Raw genomic sequence first — 17,435 nt, 5'->3', positions numbered from 1 at the left:
TCTTTGAATGTCAGTCAAATAAACCTTTTCCCCATCACCAAGATTGTTATAACCAGCAAACAGAAGTGTTTAAAGAAAATGAAAAAGAAACACAGTTTTTTTTAAGTCCCAACTATTTTGCTTCAGGGTTTTGGTCCTAGCAGTGTCCCGGAGGTTAAGCTTCAATTCCCGGAGACTCCAGGTCAATCCTGCAGGGTTGGGAACCCCTGTTCATGTGTGATCCCAGACGGTGAAGTTGTCAGGTTAGGTGGTCTTGAGGGACATCACATGGGGTGATCATTGGGAGCAAGTAGCATGGAAAATTTGGGATTTCCTACCCCTCCCCATTCTGTCTGTCGCTGCTCCAACTTATTTCACCATCCCTCCCACTTTGCCCCACCATTGGTGACTGTGCCTTCAGCCACATGTCATACATTCTGGAAATTCCTCCCGAAACCCCTCCATCCCTCTCTCCTCCTTTTACAACTTACTTCAAAATACCAGACCTTTGGCCCCCTTTCATAATATCTGCTTCTTTGGTTTGGTTGTCTGATTATGTCTCCATGAAGCACCTTGGGACATTTTTCTATATTTTCTTTATAAATGCAAATTGTTGCCCTTTTTTTTCTCTCTCTATCCCTCTAGGTGGATTCAATGATTTTTAAATAACTCTCTTTTCTGGAGAGGGGATGTGCATGCATTGAGCCAAGCTGCAACTGGTGTGCAGTCTCATGGCTGAAGAGCCCCTGCTTTAATCAGTTACATCATACAGTCCCTGGGGACTTATTTATCTGGATGAGTTTCAGTGCTGAAAGAGCTGAGCTCTGTGTCTTTCTTCCACCACTAGGTTCAAGATGCTGAGATCTATTACAGAAACTGTGTTTGCGAGGCCAACCTCAGACACAAGGATCTGGAGGCAATGAAAGTGAAGATCATCACACAGCTCCATAAACTCATTGACCAGGGCGACCTCATACTGAAAGAGGTGAAGTCTTCAACGAATATTGTCCTTTACCTTTCTCTCTCTCTGTCTCTCATGCGCACTTACTCTCCAGCCCTCGACTTTTCACCCTTATCACTCATTCAACTCTCTCTCCTCCACTGTCTCACTCTCAGATCTTCTCTCTTTCTCACTCTCAATATCTCACTCTTGCCCCTTTCTGATTCTCTCATTCTATCTGTCTCTGAGCCTCCTCTTCTCTCACTCTCTATCCTTCCATTCTCCCAGTGTCCCCCCTGCCCCATACTGACTACTCCCCAGCCCTCCTGTGAGAGGTTGAATTCAAACAGACCCGATCACCTGGAAAATTCATTTTGTTTATCCACTAGTAACTGTTTTCTGTCTAAACGGAGGGATTTAGCTACAAAGCTAGTCTGGTGGTTGGAAAAACATTAATTTGTGGCCACTGAACCCAAAACAAAGCAGTAAGCTCAGATCTGAGGTTATCTGAATGTGTAAAACAAATTGAGCTGTTAACCACACTTATAATGGCTCAAGGCACCACTCGAGGAGAGCTGAGCTATACACATAAGGCAGTGTTTGATGGGACAGTGTAAGGGGAAATTTATTCTATATTTAACCCATGTTGTATTTAAGAACATAAGAGGAAGATACAAAACAGAAGCAGGAGTCAGCCATACAGCCCTTCAAGCCTATTCTACCATATACGATCATGGCTGAATGAACTTTTATCCACATATGATTCCCTTAGTGCCCAAAAATCTGATCTCAATTTTGAATACATGCAACAACTGAGCATCTAATGCCCTATGGGTTAGAGAATTCCAAAGGATCGCACCCTTTGAGTGAAGAAATTTCTCCTTATCTCAATCCTAAATGGCTGACTCCTTGTCCTGAGGCTAAAACTCAACGTTCTAGACTCTACAGCTTCTCTGCATCTGCCCTGTTAAAACCTTAAAGAATTGTATACATTTCAAAAGATCACCTCTCATGTTTCTAAACACCAGAGGATAAAGGCCCGTTCTACTGAATCTCTCCTCATAGGACAACCATCTGAACCCAGAGGTAGGGATGCTACCACTGCGCCACAAGACCCCCCACCCTGCTAGCCACCCCATCAAAAGACTTCAAGAGATTTGTCAAACACTATTTCCCTTCAATAAATGAGTTAAATAACCAGGCTGGTTGACATGGGAGCTGATTTGGAAAGTGAATCTGGAGAATACAGTCCCTGCATGTGTCTCTTGTCCCCTTATGCCAACAGATTCATAGGGGCTTGGTGTGCATGTCCATAGATCCTTGAAAGCAGCAGGACAGGCAGATAAGGCGGTTAAGAAGGCATAGGGGATACTTGCCTTTATTAGTCGATGCACTGAATACAAGAGCAGGGAAGTTATGATGGAGCTGTATAAAGCATTAGTTAGGCCACACCTGGAGTACTGTGTGCAGTTCTGGTCACCACACAATAGGAAGGATGTGATTGCACTGGAGAGGGTGCAGAGGAGATTCACCAGGATGTTGCCTGGGCTGCAGCATTTCAGCTATAAAGAGAGACTGGATTGGCTAGGATTGTTTCCCTTGGAGCAGAGAAGGCTGAGGGGGGACTTGATTGAGGTGTACAAAATTATGAGGGGCATAGATAGGGTAGATAGGAAGAAAGTTTTCCCCTTAGTGGAGGGGTCAACAACCAGGGGACATAGATTTAAGGTAAGGGGCAGAAGGTTTGGAGGGAATTTGAGGAAAATTTTTTTTCATCCAGAGAGTGAACTCACTGCCTGAAAAGGTGGTAGAGGTGGGAACCCTCACAACATTTAAGAAATATTTAGATGAACACTTGAAACACCATAGCCTACAAGGCTACGAGCCAAGTGCTGGAAAATGGGATTAGAGTAGATAGGGGCTTGAAGACTGTCTTGGGCACGATGAGCTGAGAGGCTTCTTTCCGTGCTGTAAAACTCTATGACTCTAAGAGTTTTAGACTAGTCCCATTGTCTAACAGTGAGGTTATATTTTCTACCTTCCGATCCATTCTAGAACCTAAGGAATTCTGAAAGATCAAAAGCAATGCATCCACTATCTCTGCAGCCGTCAGGTCCAGCAGTTTGTTAGTTTTCAGTCCCATTAATTCTCCAGTATATTTTCTTTTCAAATATTAATTACTTCTAAGTTCTCAGTCTCATTAGATCCATGGACCCCACATTTACTGATATATTTTGTATGTCTTCACAGTAGAAGAAAGAAAATGTTTAATGGTTCTGCCTTTTCCTTATTCCCCATTATAATTTCTCCTGTCTTTGCCACATTTGCTTTTGCTAATCTCTTCCTTTTCAGATACTTTTAAAAGCTCTCATAATCCATTTTTGCATTTCATGCTAGTTTACTCCCTTTCTAATTTCTCTTTTGTAACCTGCCGTGGGAGCATTTGATTGGACAGTGTAGAGGCAGTTTAATCTGTATCTAACTCCTTGCTGTACCTGACCTGTGTAGTGGGAGCTTCACACCATATCTCACCTGTGATATACCTGCCCTGGGAAAGTTCAATGACACACAGTAGAGGGAGCTTTACTCTGTATCTAGTCTGTTTTGTACTTGCCCGGGGAATATTTGCTGAGACAGTGGAGAGAGAGTTTTACTCTGTATCTAACCCGTGCTGTACCTGAAATGGGAGTGTTTGCTGGGATAGTGTAGAGAGAGTTTCACTCTGTATCTGACCTGTGCTGTACCTGCCCTGGGAGTTTTCAATGGGACAATGTAGAGGAAGCTTTACTCTATCTATACAGTGCATCATTCCATGACACTAAGTGCCTGAAATGGGAATTGCTCCATTCTTCATATTAACATCCCATAGCTCATTGAGGTGATAACTCACTGGGAAAAAATAGATCACGAATTACTATGAACATCGTCCTGGATTAGTAAAATCTAACCTTTTCATGTATGGGTATTACCAGGTCTCTGTGAACCTGTTCCAAATGCAGCAGGAGCAGGCCGAACAGCTGCCACTTGCCTTTCACTCCCTGCATGAGACTATCAAACCTTATGAGCCCGGCCAGAAATATCTTGAGTTTATTCAAAGCCTGAACAAGAAGATGCTGCCTGTGGAGATCTATGAATTCGAGGAGTTTGCTACCCCCAGCAGAAGGTGAGTGATACAGAATGAAGTATGGGTTGTAGTGCATTTGGATTCAATAGAATGGGAATGAATGGAAATGTTTGGTCCATTGGGATTCTAAAATGGGAATGAATGGAAATTAAGAAATAGGAGCAGGAGTAGGCCATTTGGCCCCTCAAGCCTGCCCCGCCATTCAATAATATCATGGCTGATCTGCCCCAGGCCTCAACTCCTCTTTCGTACCAGCTCTTCATAGACCTCAACTCCCCGATATTTCAAAAATCTATCTACCTCCTCTTTAAGTACTTTCAGTGATCTAGCCCCCACAACTCTCCGGGGTAGAGAATTCCAGGCATTCACTGTTCTCTGAGAGAAGAAATTCCTTCGCATCTCAGTTTTAAATTAATGTCCCCTTATTCTGTAACTATGTCCCCTTGTTCGAGATTCCCCCACTAGTGGAAACATCTCAACATCTACCCTGTCAAGCCCCCTCAGAATCTTGTACTTTTCAATGAGATCACCCCTCATTCTTCTAAAGTCTAATGAATAAAGGCCTAACCTGTTTAGCCGTTCTTGATAAGTCAACCCCTTCATCCAGGAATCAGCCTGGAATCTCTTTTGAACAGCCTCCAATGCCAGTATATCATTTCCTAAATATGGGGTCCAAAACCGTACACAGTACTTCAGGTGCGGCCTCACCAACACCCTGTACAGTTGTAACAAGACTTCCCCATTTTTAAACTCCAACCCCCTAGCAATACAGGCCAAAATTCCATTTGGCTTCTTAATTATTTGCTGCACCTGCTTGCTAACTTTTTGTGTTTCATGCAAAAGAACACCCAGATCCCTCTTTTTTGGAGTTTCTCTCCATTTAAATAATAGTCCTACCTAAGTGCATGACCTCACACTTTCCAACATTAAACTCCATCTGCCAAGTTTTTGCCCACTCACTCAACCCTTGCAGATTTCTTATGTCCTCATGACAACATGCCTTCCCACCGATTTTTGTATCGTCAGCAAATTTGGATACATTAGACTCTGCCCCCTCCTCCAAGTCATTAATATAGATAGTAAATAATTGAGGACCTAGGACTGAACCTTGTGGCACTCCACTAGTTACATCTTTCCAAGCTGAAAAAGACCCATTAATCCTGACTCTCTGCCTTCTGTATGTTAACCAATCCACAATCCATGCAAATACGTTACCCCTGATACCGTGAGCTCTTATCTTGTGCAATAACTTTTTATGTGGCGCCTTATCGAATGCCTTCTGGAAATCCAAATACACTACATCTACCAGTTCCCCTGTCTGTTCCTTTCCACGTGTCTATTTCTGTCTCTGCATTCCCATTTGTGTGTGTGTGTGTGTGTGCACGTGCGTGTGTGTTTATGTGTGTAAGTGTATCAACTCTGCTTGTTATATCCTCAAAGAACACTAGCAAATTTGTCAAACATGATTTCCCTTTTACAAAACCATATTGACTCTGTTTGTATGTATTAAGCTTTTCTAAATGTCCTACTATTTCTTCCGTAATAATGATCTGTAGCATTTTCCCAATGACAGATGTTAGGCTGACTGGCCTACAGCTTCCTGGTTTAAGGTTTGGTCCATTGGGATTCTGTGGTGGGATTGATAGGAAGGTTTTGGCCCACTGATAAATTGTAAGTTTTTTTTGAACTTTTAGGTCCTCCCCTACTGGAAGAAGAAGAAGTGGTGCCATATTAATCCATCGATCGTCAGCATCCTCTGGTGACTTGCTGAACATCACAGATGATTGTGAAAACAAACTCAGTAAGTTGATGAAGAATGGTTTTCAAAAATTGGGAAGCCTGTGTTATATATTCTGAAGGGGGTAAAGAAGAAAGCTCTGTGAAGGAACCAATCAGAAAGGATTAAACCTCTTTGCAAATAATAAGGCTCTACTGTGAATTTTGCAGCTTAATCTTCAAATGTTTTTCTCTTCATCAGAGCCAGTCAAAAACTCTTATGATTCTCTTGGCTTAAGGGGACGAGAGATACATAACGGATCTTTTGTGGGGTCTGTGTTCTCCAGCTCCAGCTTCCGACTCATCACCCGTGTCATCCAGGCTGGGAGAGCTACTGTCCAGTTCTCATCAGCTGGATGGTGTATAGGACAAACAGTCTATTGGGTTTGAGCCTATTCACTGCAGTAGAGCTCTAACAGAACTGATGAGTTTGATGGACATCTTGTTGCCCTTGGCACCCTTGCCACTCCCTCCCGGCACTCTCACCATCTCCTTTCAAGTCTCAAAAATGAAAGAAACCTTGCATTTATATACCACCTTTTACAATCTCAGAATGACCCCAAATGCTACAGTCAATGAAGTGATTTCTTCAAAGTGTAAGCACTGTTTTAATACAGGAAACAGAGAAACCAATTTGCGCACAGCGATGTCCCACAAATGGCAATGTGATAACAAACGGCTATTCTGTTTACAGTGATGTTAGATGAGGGATAGATATTGGCCACGAGAACTCCTCTGCACTTTTTCAAAATGGATCATTTGTATCCACTTGAGAGGGCAGTCAGACTTTATTTAAATATCTCATCTGAAAGATGGTATTTCCAACAGTCATCTGTGTCTGCCTGAGTCTCTGGAGTGAATCTTTGAACCCACAACCTTTTGAGTCAAAAGATGAGAGTGCTACCCACTGATTCACAGCTGGCAAACACTGAAAACACATTACAATGTTACCGTGAAACATGCCCACTGTTACGTGGCTAAGTGCAGCAACCAATTTGTGCTCAGCAGGGTCCCCAAAAACAGCAAATGGGATGAATGACCAGTTAGTCTGTTTTTGGTGGTATCGGGTGCAAGAATGTATGTTGGCTAGGGCATGCGAAGAACTCCCCTGCTCCTCTTTGAAAAATGCCATGGGATCTTTGGCATCCACCAGAAAAGCTGGACAGCTTACTGCCTCGCCCTCCGACTGCACATTACTCCCTCAGTACTGCAGAGGAATGTTGGCCTGGATCGTGGGCTCAAAACCAGGAGTGAGGTTGGAACCCGCAACCTTCTGATTCAAAGACAAGAGTGCTACCCATTGAGCCAAGGCCAAGGCAAAACAACACTTACAGGAAAATATGTGAGACAATTGGGACCCCATCCACAAACATTCACTCCCTCCTCCACCGATGGACAGTGGCAGCAGTGTGCACCATCTACAAGATGTGCGGCCGGAAATCAACTAGGCTCCTTAGACAGCATTTTCCAAACCCTCGACCACTACTATCTAGAAGGACAAGGGCAGCAGATAGATGGGAAACCGCCACCTTCAAGTTCCCCAAGCCACTCACCATCCTGACTTGGAAATATATCGCCGTTCCTTCACTGTCGCTGGGTCAAACTCCTTGAACTCCCTCCCTAACAGCACTGTGGGTGTACCTACACCACATGGACTGCAGTGGTTCAAAAAGACAGGCCACCCACCACCTTCTCAAGGGCAATTAGGGATTGGCAATATATTGCTGGCTGAGCCAGCAATGCCGACATGCCATGAACGAAGAAAAGAAAATTCAGTCAGTGCCAAATGTAGTTTACATAAACAAAAATGTGGCATTGAGAGAGTTTGAAGGTTATTGTTATTTCTAGTTTTACAGGCAGCTTTTCTGAGTGACCTGCATCTACAACACTGTCAACTTGTGATTTGATTTATTTCATGTACTTAATTTTTTTTGTACAATTTAATCGATCTACCATAGAAGGCTGTGGAGGCCAAGTTACTGAATACATTTAAGAAGGATATAGTTAGACTAGACTCTAAAGGCGTCAAGAGATATGGGGAGGGCACAGGAGTACAGCGTTGAGATAGAGGATCAGCCATAATCATACTGAATGGCAGAGCAGGCTCAAAGGGCTGAATGACCTACTCCTCCTATTTTCTATGCTTCTCTGATCCTGCAGTGCCACATAATGTCACAAAAAGTGAATGATCTGAAACTTAAGTTATGTAGGCAGATTAGAGAAGCAAAGGTGGCTCTGTTTAGAGCAAGAGAACTTTAAGAGGCAATTTGATAGAGGTGTTCAAAATTGAGGGATTTTGTTGGAGTAGATGGGGAGAAACTGTTTCTACTGAAAGGAGGCTCAGTAATCAGAGGACTTGGATTTAAGATAATCGGTAAAAAAAATCAATGAGATGAGAAATTTTCTTAAGCAGAGTTGTTATCTGAAATTTGCTATCTGAAAGGGTGGTGGAAGCATTTTCAATCATAACTTTCAATAGGGAATTGGATATATACTTTAAAAGGAAAAGAGTAAGGGATTGGACCTAATTGGATAGCTCTGCCAAAGAGCCAACACAATCACAGTGGGCTGAATGGCCTCCTTTTGTGCTGTATATCCCATAAAATCTTGCTGCTTTAGCAAGATGTATGTTCAGTACAGCTGAGAATAGAGTGCTTGGAGAACACTGAAGCTGAAGTGGGTGTAAGCATCTTGGGATGTTTTACTACATTAAGGTAGAAAGGAATTTTTTTGTTTTTATCCATTCTGACTATGCCCTCAGCAGCTCAGCTCCACGCTGGGGAATGATGGTGATTCTGGAACAGCTTCCGAGTTTACATGTTCCTTTTGTTGCTGTTACAGTGTTTCGTAACGCAGCCGGGTCTAAGCCTGCCTTAAGTGATTCAGAAAGCACTGGAGTCAGCAGTGAGTCACGTTCTTTCGATTCCCCGATGTCCAGTCCAGGTACGTGTCAGAGAAAGAAGTCCAGTAGCGAGACCTGTAGGGAGTTAGTTACAGAATTTTGTTTTCAATAACCAGCCTCAGGCAGCTTCCGCCATTGGTTCGTTGGGTTAATGCACACTGCCTCCTGCATGATACCATGCCCTATGGAGCCAATAGGCTTCAGGGCTGTACCTGATCCCAGTCAGGGCAGATAAAAGCAAAATACTGTGGATGCTGGAAATCTGAATATAAACAGAAAATGCTGGAAAAACTCAGCAGGTCTGACAGCATCTGTGGAGAGGGAAACAGAGTTAACATTTCGAGTCTGTATGATTCTTCTTCTGAAGAAGAGTCATACAGACTCGAAACGTTAACTCTGTTTCTCTGTCAGGGCAGGTTGTACTAGTTGGATATAATACAATTGACCTATAGCTCCCCAGTTCCCTTGCTTTAGCAAGCTAATAAATCAGCCTTCTCCTGCTCTGTGTGCAGGGATCAGGAAAGCATTTCCAGCAAGGGCAGCATTATACCTCCTGCTGTCAAATAGTCCAGCCTGGGATAAAACATAAGGAATGCAAACTTAGCTGCAGGGTGGAACCCATAGCCCAGCAAGATAAAGTAAAAAGACTTGTATTTATGTAGTGCTTTTCATGACCATTGGACATCTCAAAGTGCCTTACAGCTAATGAAGTACTTTTTGAAATGTAGTCACTGTTGTGATGTAGGAAATGCGGCTGCCATTTTGCGCACAGCAAGCTTCCACAACCAGCAATGATATAAAGACCAGGTAATCCGTTTTTGTGATGTTGATTGAGGAATAAATATTGGCCAGGACACCCGGTGATAACTATCCTGTTCTTCTTCAAAAATATTAAAAAATGCAATGGAATTTTTATGCCCACCTGAGGGCTGATGTGGAATCTCGGTTTAACATCTCATCAGAAAGACAACGCCCCTGAAAATGCTGCACACCCTCAGTATATTGCACTGAAATGTCAGCCTTGATTTTTATGCTCAAGTCCTGAAATGGGACTTGAACCAGGAACCTTGTGACTCAGAAGCAAGAATGCTACCAACTGAGCCATGGAATCTTTAGGAGAGGGGAAGAAAATATGTGTGCCTGTGATTGGATGTAGGGAGTCCAATTCCAGTTTGAAAGGAGCATAGGTGTTTTATGTCTGACTGAGATTATCCTGTAACGTCTCAGATATGAAGATCACAGGATGATCAGTGAAAGCCTAGGGTTACCCTGTGAGTGCACTGATCACAGTGACAATGTTGGTCTGTTTGACAAATGACTTGTAAAGTTGCACCATAAAATTCCCCTGCATCGGGATCTTTAGGCCCACAGGATGGCAGATTTCATACTAAAATGGGATGAAATTGCCAAATGTGTGTCCCCACCCCCCTACGAAACAATGGGAATACTGCTGCAGTAAACACAATAGCCCGTAACTTCCGAGTTCCCCAGCATCGGATTTGCAGGGGTACCTCAAAGATGTGTTGGGGAATTCCTCTGGCAAGTTCCCAAATAAGGGCTTGCACGGCAATTTCTCAGAAGTGCCCACTTCCTCTGGACAATTGCGGTGTGCTGGGAACCACCCGAAAATGCAGTTTAAATCAGAAACTTCGGATGGTTCTGCCAGGTTTATACCAATAGTTACGCCAAAAAGTTAGAAGAATTAAAATCTCTTCTAACTTCTGAGTAACTATTGTAAAGACCCAGATCGACCTCATGGGACTCCCCCCACCACCTCGACCTCCAACACGCCTGACCCTCCCCCTAAGTGACTCCCCCCCCCCCCCCCCCCCCCCCCCACCCCACCGCCCCACCACCACTGACCCCCTGATCTCCGACAACACCCCACACCCCCGGACACCTTCCACTCCCCACCATCCCCTCAGACCTTCGACTGACCTCCAGCCTTGACCTCAGACACCTCCCCAACTGACTTCTGACCTCCTCTTCTCACCCCCCCACCCCCCGTCCAGACCTCCGACTCTCCCCCCCCCCCCCCCACCAAGCCCTTCCTGCCATGCCCCCCGGACCTCTGACTAAGCCCCCAACCAGACCTCCCTGAACCTCCGTCCCACCCCCCAAGAGTGCCCCTGGACACCCCCACTCCCTAAATCCTATCCACTTGCCATCTCCCTGGCTTGTTCATTTCCTTGGCCCTTTAAACTCACCTGCTTTACAGCAGCAAGTGCTGTAAAAGAGAAGGCGTGGCCTCCTTGAATTTGAATCTGGGCCACCAGATTCTTTGTGAGCATCAGAGTCAGATCTATTTCAGTCAAGTTTGCAGGCTTAAAAACTTGGACTTTTACCTTGGCAGCTCATTTCGGTAGGAAATTACCAAAAGCCACACCTTCATTGATGTCTCCAGACGATTTTGAAGAGAGGGATGGGAACCAGTTGCATGACAATGGTATGTAATGGGGTATCAAATCTACTTTTAAAGGAGTGCCTCATTTGAAAGATGTCTTTGCTGTAAGACTGGAAATCAAAGTCCCTCAAATGCTTAATTAGCAACAATACATCTCAAAGACGGTGACCGAGTGGCATGCCTGTGGTGTTGCAAGAGCTTTGCACTTGGTGAACACTGGTGCAAATACTCCTGGGCAGGAAAAGTTTACACCTCAGCCAGCGTCAGACTGCTTCCAGGCCCCTTCAAATATCCTGTCAACACTGATGTTTGGGCTGTTAAGAGAAGTAGGGGGATGGGGGGGGGAGGACACCAGGCAGCCAGCACCAGTGAATTTGGCAGCTCAGCAACCTCTGCCCAAAGTTTTTTTTTCCCTTATTCTTTCAAGAGACATGGGCATCACTGGCAAAGCTAGCATGTGTTGCCAGTCCCTAATTGCTCTTGAACTAAACATTTCAGAGGACAGTTAAGGCCACACCGGGAAAGGATGGCAAATTTCCCCAGTTTGAAATTTTATTAGCCTTATATTCCATATTCATTAATTGATTTTAAATTCCACCAGCTGCTGTGGTGGGATTTGAACCCACATCCCCAGAGCATTAACCTGGGCCTCTGGATTACTGGTTCAGTGACATTATCACTACTCCACTGTTTCCCACCAAGTAAGACAGGAAGAAGATGAGGGAGTAGGATGGAGGTGGGAAGATAGGGTGCAAAGAGAAAGGAAAAGGAGGGGAATAAAGGAAAATAGAGGCGAAGAGTGAGAAGGGAGAAAGAGCAGAAGGGAAAAGGAATAAGGGAGGGAAGGGAAAAGTGTGGGATGAGACAGAGTTAGAGACTGGGAAGGGGAATGAGAGAACTTGGGAGAGAGAAAGTGGACAAGAGACAGAGAGGATCATGAGTTGGGGAGAGGAAGGGGAGAAATAGGAAGGAAATGAAAGAAGGGTTGGGAGAGAAAAAGAGAAGGGAAAAAGTGTGTGAGGGATAGAGAGGGAGGAGGGAAGAAAATGATGACAAAGAGGGAGAGAGGGGAATGGTAGGGAGAGAGGCAGGAAATATAAATCCAGACTCTATTTATCTTAAAAACCTTCTTTCAGATTTGACTGACTTGACCAATGAAACTTACGGAACAGCAGGGCGCTTCAAGAATGTCTCACTCTCCAAAGCAGCACAGACTCACCGATTGCGGAAACTCAGGGCACCAAACAAATGCCGAGAGTGTGACAGCCTCATTGTGGTGAATGGCGCCGAGTGTGAGGAGGTGAGAGGCCCGAGTCGTGAGTACTGTTCGCGGCACAGCTAAGTGCAATCCGCAGTTTGGGCAGGTGACCCCTGGCTCCTGACACAAATCTAGGGCTTTCTCCACTTTAATGGTACTCCAGTGTTCCCTACTGGTTTGGGGAGGGGGGTTGTGAACAGTCGAGTCTGGTGCTTCCACTCCTGCTTGACTATCAGGTGACCTTTCTCCCTTGCTGGAATGTGCACGAGTGAATGCCAGTTGAGAGCACAATCAGCTCTGCCCTGATATCCTATTAACAAAATAATCTGCCAAGACACTTGTAACAACTGGCTGCCTGGGAGAGGACCTGGGGGAGGGCCTGTAACCCAGAGAGAACTGGGAACTTCAGGAAAAAATTGAGAAGGCAGGAAATTAGACAGAGATCTTGCATTGATAGCTTTCTTCCCTGCTGTCGGTACAAGTCACTAGGGTAAATGATGTACCTTTGGCACAGCCCCCACCCCGGTGAGGCTGGCATCTGTGATCTTCTACCTGCCATGCATATGCAGAAGCCAAAAGGTCTTCAACGCTAAGGATTTGGGCCCTGTTGGATTGAAATCCTACTTATCTTCTTAGACCACTTTCACCTTGATGCCTATCCAAGGTGGAAGTTCCAGTTACAGTTCTCTGGGTGAACCTAAGGCTAGAGGGTTGGGAACAGCCCCTCCCCTGTCTGACAAAATACTGGCAAACATCCTATTGGTATTGTCTGTAAATTGTTTGGAGGTTTGCAACATGATTATGATGTGCAAAAGGGTCAGAGATGCATCCTTTACACCAAGGAACAGTGTGTTCTCCGGTAAGTACAAGAGGAATTTTAGGGGCCTTTGTTGAAAGCAAACTTCTGAAATGCTGATCTCACCACGAGCTGTGTATTCCTCAGTGGCATTGCAGTTTTGAGGCTTTGCCCATGTATTTGAGGTGCTGTTCCTGTACTTACTTGAGTGTTTGCTCTTCACAGTGCTACCTGGCATGTCACAGGAAGTGCCTTGAGTCAGTTGCCATCATCTGTGGGCATCGGAAGCTGCAGAACAAGGTCTCTCTGTTTGGCGTTGACTTTGCACAGGCTCCGAGGGAGACGGCTGACGAGGTCCCCTTCATCATCAGAAAATGCACGACGGAGATAGAGAGCCGGGCACTGTGTATACAGGTAAGAGCAGCTCAGCCAGGATTATCGTGACATAACCAGGTAGGGACATAGAGCCAGGTAAACATTGCCAAGACAGCATGGCAGATTTTGCCATAACCACAGATAGTTGACCAAGTGTGGCAGTCTTCCTCCTCCTCCAAGGTGTGTACCCATCACTTGACTCTCCAGATGTTGTGTGTCTATCTCCCTCCTCATTAGGAGTGACTATGCCAGTTTGCACCCTCATGGAGTTCATTGCCAGAGTTCCTTTCCTTGTTTTGTTGAACAAAATGTTATTGTCACGTCCCACACTCGATGCTGTCGAGCTGTTTATTTTCCCTTGTCAATGATTTGGAATTGGATGTTCAAACTTTGTTCTTATTTCTGCTATTTCAGGGGCTGTACCGGGTGAATGGTTCAAGGTTACGCATCTCCAAACTACGCCAGTCCTTTGAAAATGGAAGGGACCTCATTGACATGTCTGAGAACTCCCCTCATGACATCACCAACGTCTTAACTCTGTACCTTCGTGAGGTGGGCTGAAGCACTGTGCTCCTATAGGCAGTCTGAATCCTCCATCCTCAAACCAGCTTTTCTAGAGAAATATTGACTTTGAATTTTCTTTCACCAGCTTCTTCAATGGGATCAGCTTATCTCAGTGCACTGGATGGGGTCACAGTGCCAGCTCTGTGCACTGGATGGGGTCACAGTGCCAGCTCTGTGCACTGGATGGGGTCACAGTGCCAGCTCTGTGCACTGGATGGGGTCACAGTGCCAGCTCTGTGCACTGGATGGGGTCACAGTGCCAGCTCTGTGCACTGGATGGGGTCACAGTGCCAGCTCTGTGCACTGGATGCGGTCACAGTGCCAGCTCTGTGCACTGGACAGGGTCACAGTGTCAGCTGTGCACTTGCTAGGGTTACAATGTCAGATCTGTGCACTGGATGACCAGGCAGTGTGCACCCTGTGTACCTTTTCCTATTGGCATTCTGTCGATGTGGACCAGTCCATTAATTCTCTCATACAAGGTGAAAGCAGAATTTTGGTCTGCGAACCCTGACAATGCAGTCCTTACGAAGGGTGATATCATGATCCAACACTGCAAGCAGTGGCTGCACACACCTTGGGATATCGCAGGTGCACAACCCTGATTTTCCCTCTGCGTTGATGAATCCGTACTGTTTACTGGTTGGTTTGCTGTTTGTCTTTGATGGTGGAGGTCTGGAAAGGGCCGTTCTTGGCATTGTCGCCAAGATGTTACTTTCAGCAACTTGAGGTACTTAGGAATTAATGGCGACAGGGACGTAAAACTAAAACGCCTGAGGCTCCATGGTACACATTAGAATGTCTTTGGGAACATGAAAGATGGACACACCCACACTAACACAAGCCAGAAACAAACTGGCAATGAACAAGAGTAAATAATTAAAAACAAAAACAGAGTTACCTGGAAAAACTCAGCAGGTCTGGCAGCATCGGCGGAGAAGAAAAGAGTTGACGTTTCAAGTCCTCATGACCCTTCGACAGAACTTAATGCTGGTGATATTCTATAATTCAAGAAATAATGGGCAATGTTAGAGCTCCCTCTATAGACTAATGGTTAAACCTAGCCTACAGATCAGAAAGGCCCTTGGTTCATTGGCTGCTGGATGGTGCCTTCAGCTTCGGAGGTTATTGGAGAAGTTGGGGGAGAGGGGGAAGGAGACACCTTTACAGGAACTTCTACTGGAGGATGGGTTAGGATTCGGCTGAGCTGTAATGGTCCCCTCACTCTACCAAAGATTATCCGGCTGATACACACAGTCTAGGCTCACAAGTTAACTTGGTGACTTAGTTACAATACTGGATAATTCCAGCCAGGGGGCAGGGAGGGATAGAAGGTACTACAGTGGAAAATTGAACAACTGGAGTATTGTGCCCAGTTCTAGGCACATCACTTTTATGAAACCTTAGAGAGGGTGCAGAAATGATTCAGGGGAACGGTTCTGGGGATGAGGAACTTCAGTTACGTGGATAGATTGCAGAAGCTGGGGCCGGTCTCCTTGAGAAGGTTAAAAGGATGTTTGATAGAAGTGTTCAAAATGATGAGGGACTCTAGACAAATTAGATAGCAAGAAACCCATTGGCAAAGAGGTCAAGTACCAAAGGACACCAGTTTAAGGTGATTGGCAAAAGAAGCAATGGTGACACAGGAAAAAATGTTTTTATGCAGAGTGGTTAGGATCTGGAAAGTACTAGTGAGATTGTGACAGAGGCAGATTCAATTCAGGCCTTCAAAAGAGAATTGTATAATTATTTGAAATGAAAAAAAATTGCATTGTTATGGGGAATAGGCTGGGAAGTGGGGGTGGGCGAATTGCTCTTACAGAGAGCTAGCCTGGACACAAAGGGCTGAATGGCCTCCTGTGTTTTAATCATTCTTGTATAAGTTTGTGTTTATTTTTTATTTCAAGCTCCCTGAGCCAATTGTTCTCTTCAGCCTCTACAAAGACTTTATGAACTTTGCCAAAGAGTTACACCAGGCCTGTGAAGATCTGAAGGACAGCCAGGCCAAAGGAATGCCCATGGCAAATAATAAATTGCCACAGCTCATCCAGCAGGCCAAGGCCTTGATGCAGAATCTACCAGCTTCCAACTACAATGCCCTGGAACACATCCTTGGGCATCTCCACAGGTAGGCCCAGGACTGACACAGACCTCTGAACCAAAGAGACAATGACTTATACAGTAATGTTAGTGTATACAGTGTTGGTAAATCAAGCGTTGTGTTTCAATTCTACCAAGGCAACTGGGACGGGAATATGCCAGCCCTAACTGGTCTACTGCATACATTGATTCAACCGCATGGACGCCTAATGCACTTGGGGCAACACAGGTGGCCTGTGGCACTCAAGTTTGGCTTCTGTGGTGGTCAGACGGCTGACAACCACCATCCTTGCTAGCTTGTAAGGCGTCACCTTTTGTTCCCCTACATCGGTGAGAAATCAACTCCTTTAAGAGAACCAGGGAAGTTATTAGAAGAATTGATATATTAAGTGTTGTGCTTGGGGACCTGGGCAAGGCTGTACTAACACACTACGGCACAGAGTACCAGGGTCTGCTTCACAGTGGCAAGTCTTCATTTCACCATGCTATCATTGGGATAGTCAGGGGCAGTGAAGGAGCAATGTGACACAAAGACACAGCATATCCCCAGTGGAAGGAGGGAATAGTGTGGATTGGGTCTTGCCGAGGCATGAGCCCATCACATGGACTGCGTGAAGGATTTTCCTTCAGACCTACAGCTAACCTGAGTAGGTTTGTATTAGTTGAGACTTAATTCGCAGGAAGATTTGGGTGATTGAGAATTGATATCTTCGCCATTTAGGCAATAATCTCACTTGGGCGAGTGAGATGTCTCACGTTCAGTGAAGGCAGCACCCACAGCACTTAATTATTGGGAGTCCCAGCTAACTGGCTCCTTTGCGACATTCATTTCAGACACTGAATTGTCACACAATCCACCTTACTGCTACCCACATCCATCTGGAGTCACAGGCAAATTGGGTGTCTACTTTTGAAGCTTGAATGCTCATTGAAAGGGGTGTGCAGAGCTTCTTCAAGCCTCAAGCTGACTAACCCATAGACCGAGCTAGCTGGTCTCAGCTGGGTTGGGGGAGGTGGGGGGAGGTGATGAGGGGAGGCATTGGATGACTATTTCAGTGTAGTGAGGCTGCTGGGGGGTCAGTGTTATAAGTCATCTTCTGATGAAAGCGGCATGTGTCAGAGGATAGGGTTTCAGGCTTTGTTCTGAAGACTGTTAAAGTTGAATAGCACTATGCTCCTACATGAAGAATAGCCACTTGAGTAAGATACCAGAGGGT

General features: G+C 45.2%; 1 protein-coding gene across 3 annotated transcripts in view; it reads left to right on the top strand.

Annotated features, from left to right (window-relative positions):
• LOC121271312 (GEM interacting protein) overlaps positions 1-17,435 on the top strand; it is an 88,781-nt gene that overhangs the window by 66,361 nt on the left and 4,985 nt on the right. For all 3 annotated transcript variants that reach the window (XM_041177211.1, XM_041177210.1, XM_041177212.1), the window contains 9 exons: positions 827-964; positions 3,892-4,082; positions 5,738-5,844; positions 8,661-8,762; positions 11,075-11,167; positions 12,262-12,425; positions 13,405-13,593; positions 13,969-14,106; positions 16,026-16,246. In XM_041177211.1, coding sequence (XP_041033145.1) covers positions 827-964; positions 3,892-4,082; positions 5,738-5,844; positions 8,661-8,762; positions 11,075-11,167; positions 12,262-12,425; positions 13,405-13,593; positions 13,969-14,106; positions 16,026-16,246 — 1,343 coding nt within the window. The remainder of the gene's footprint in view (positions 1-826; positions 965-3,891; positions 4,083-5,737; positions 5,845-8,660; positions 8,763-11,074; positions 11,168-12,261; positions 12,426-13,404; positions 13,594-13,968; positions 14,107-16,025; positions 16,247-17,435) is intronic.

Source organism: Carcharodon carcharias, chromosome 30 (assembly GCF_017639515.1).
Source record: "Carcharodon carcharias isolate sCarCar2 chromosome 30, sCarCar2.pri, whole genome shotgun sequence".
Lineage (NCBI taxonomy): Eukaryota > Metazoa > Chordata > Chondrichthyes > Lamniformes > Lamnidae > Carcharodon > Carcharodon carcharias.
Note: the sequence above shows the minus strand (reverse complement) of the source record. Positions and strands in the feature narration are given on the sequence as shown.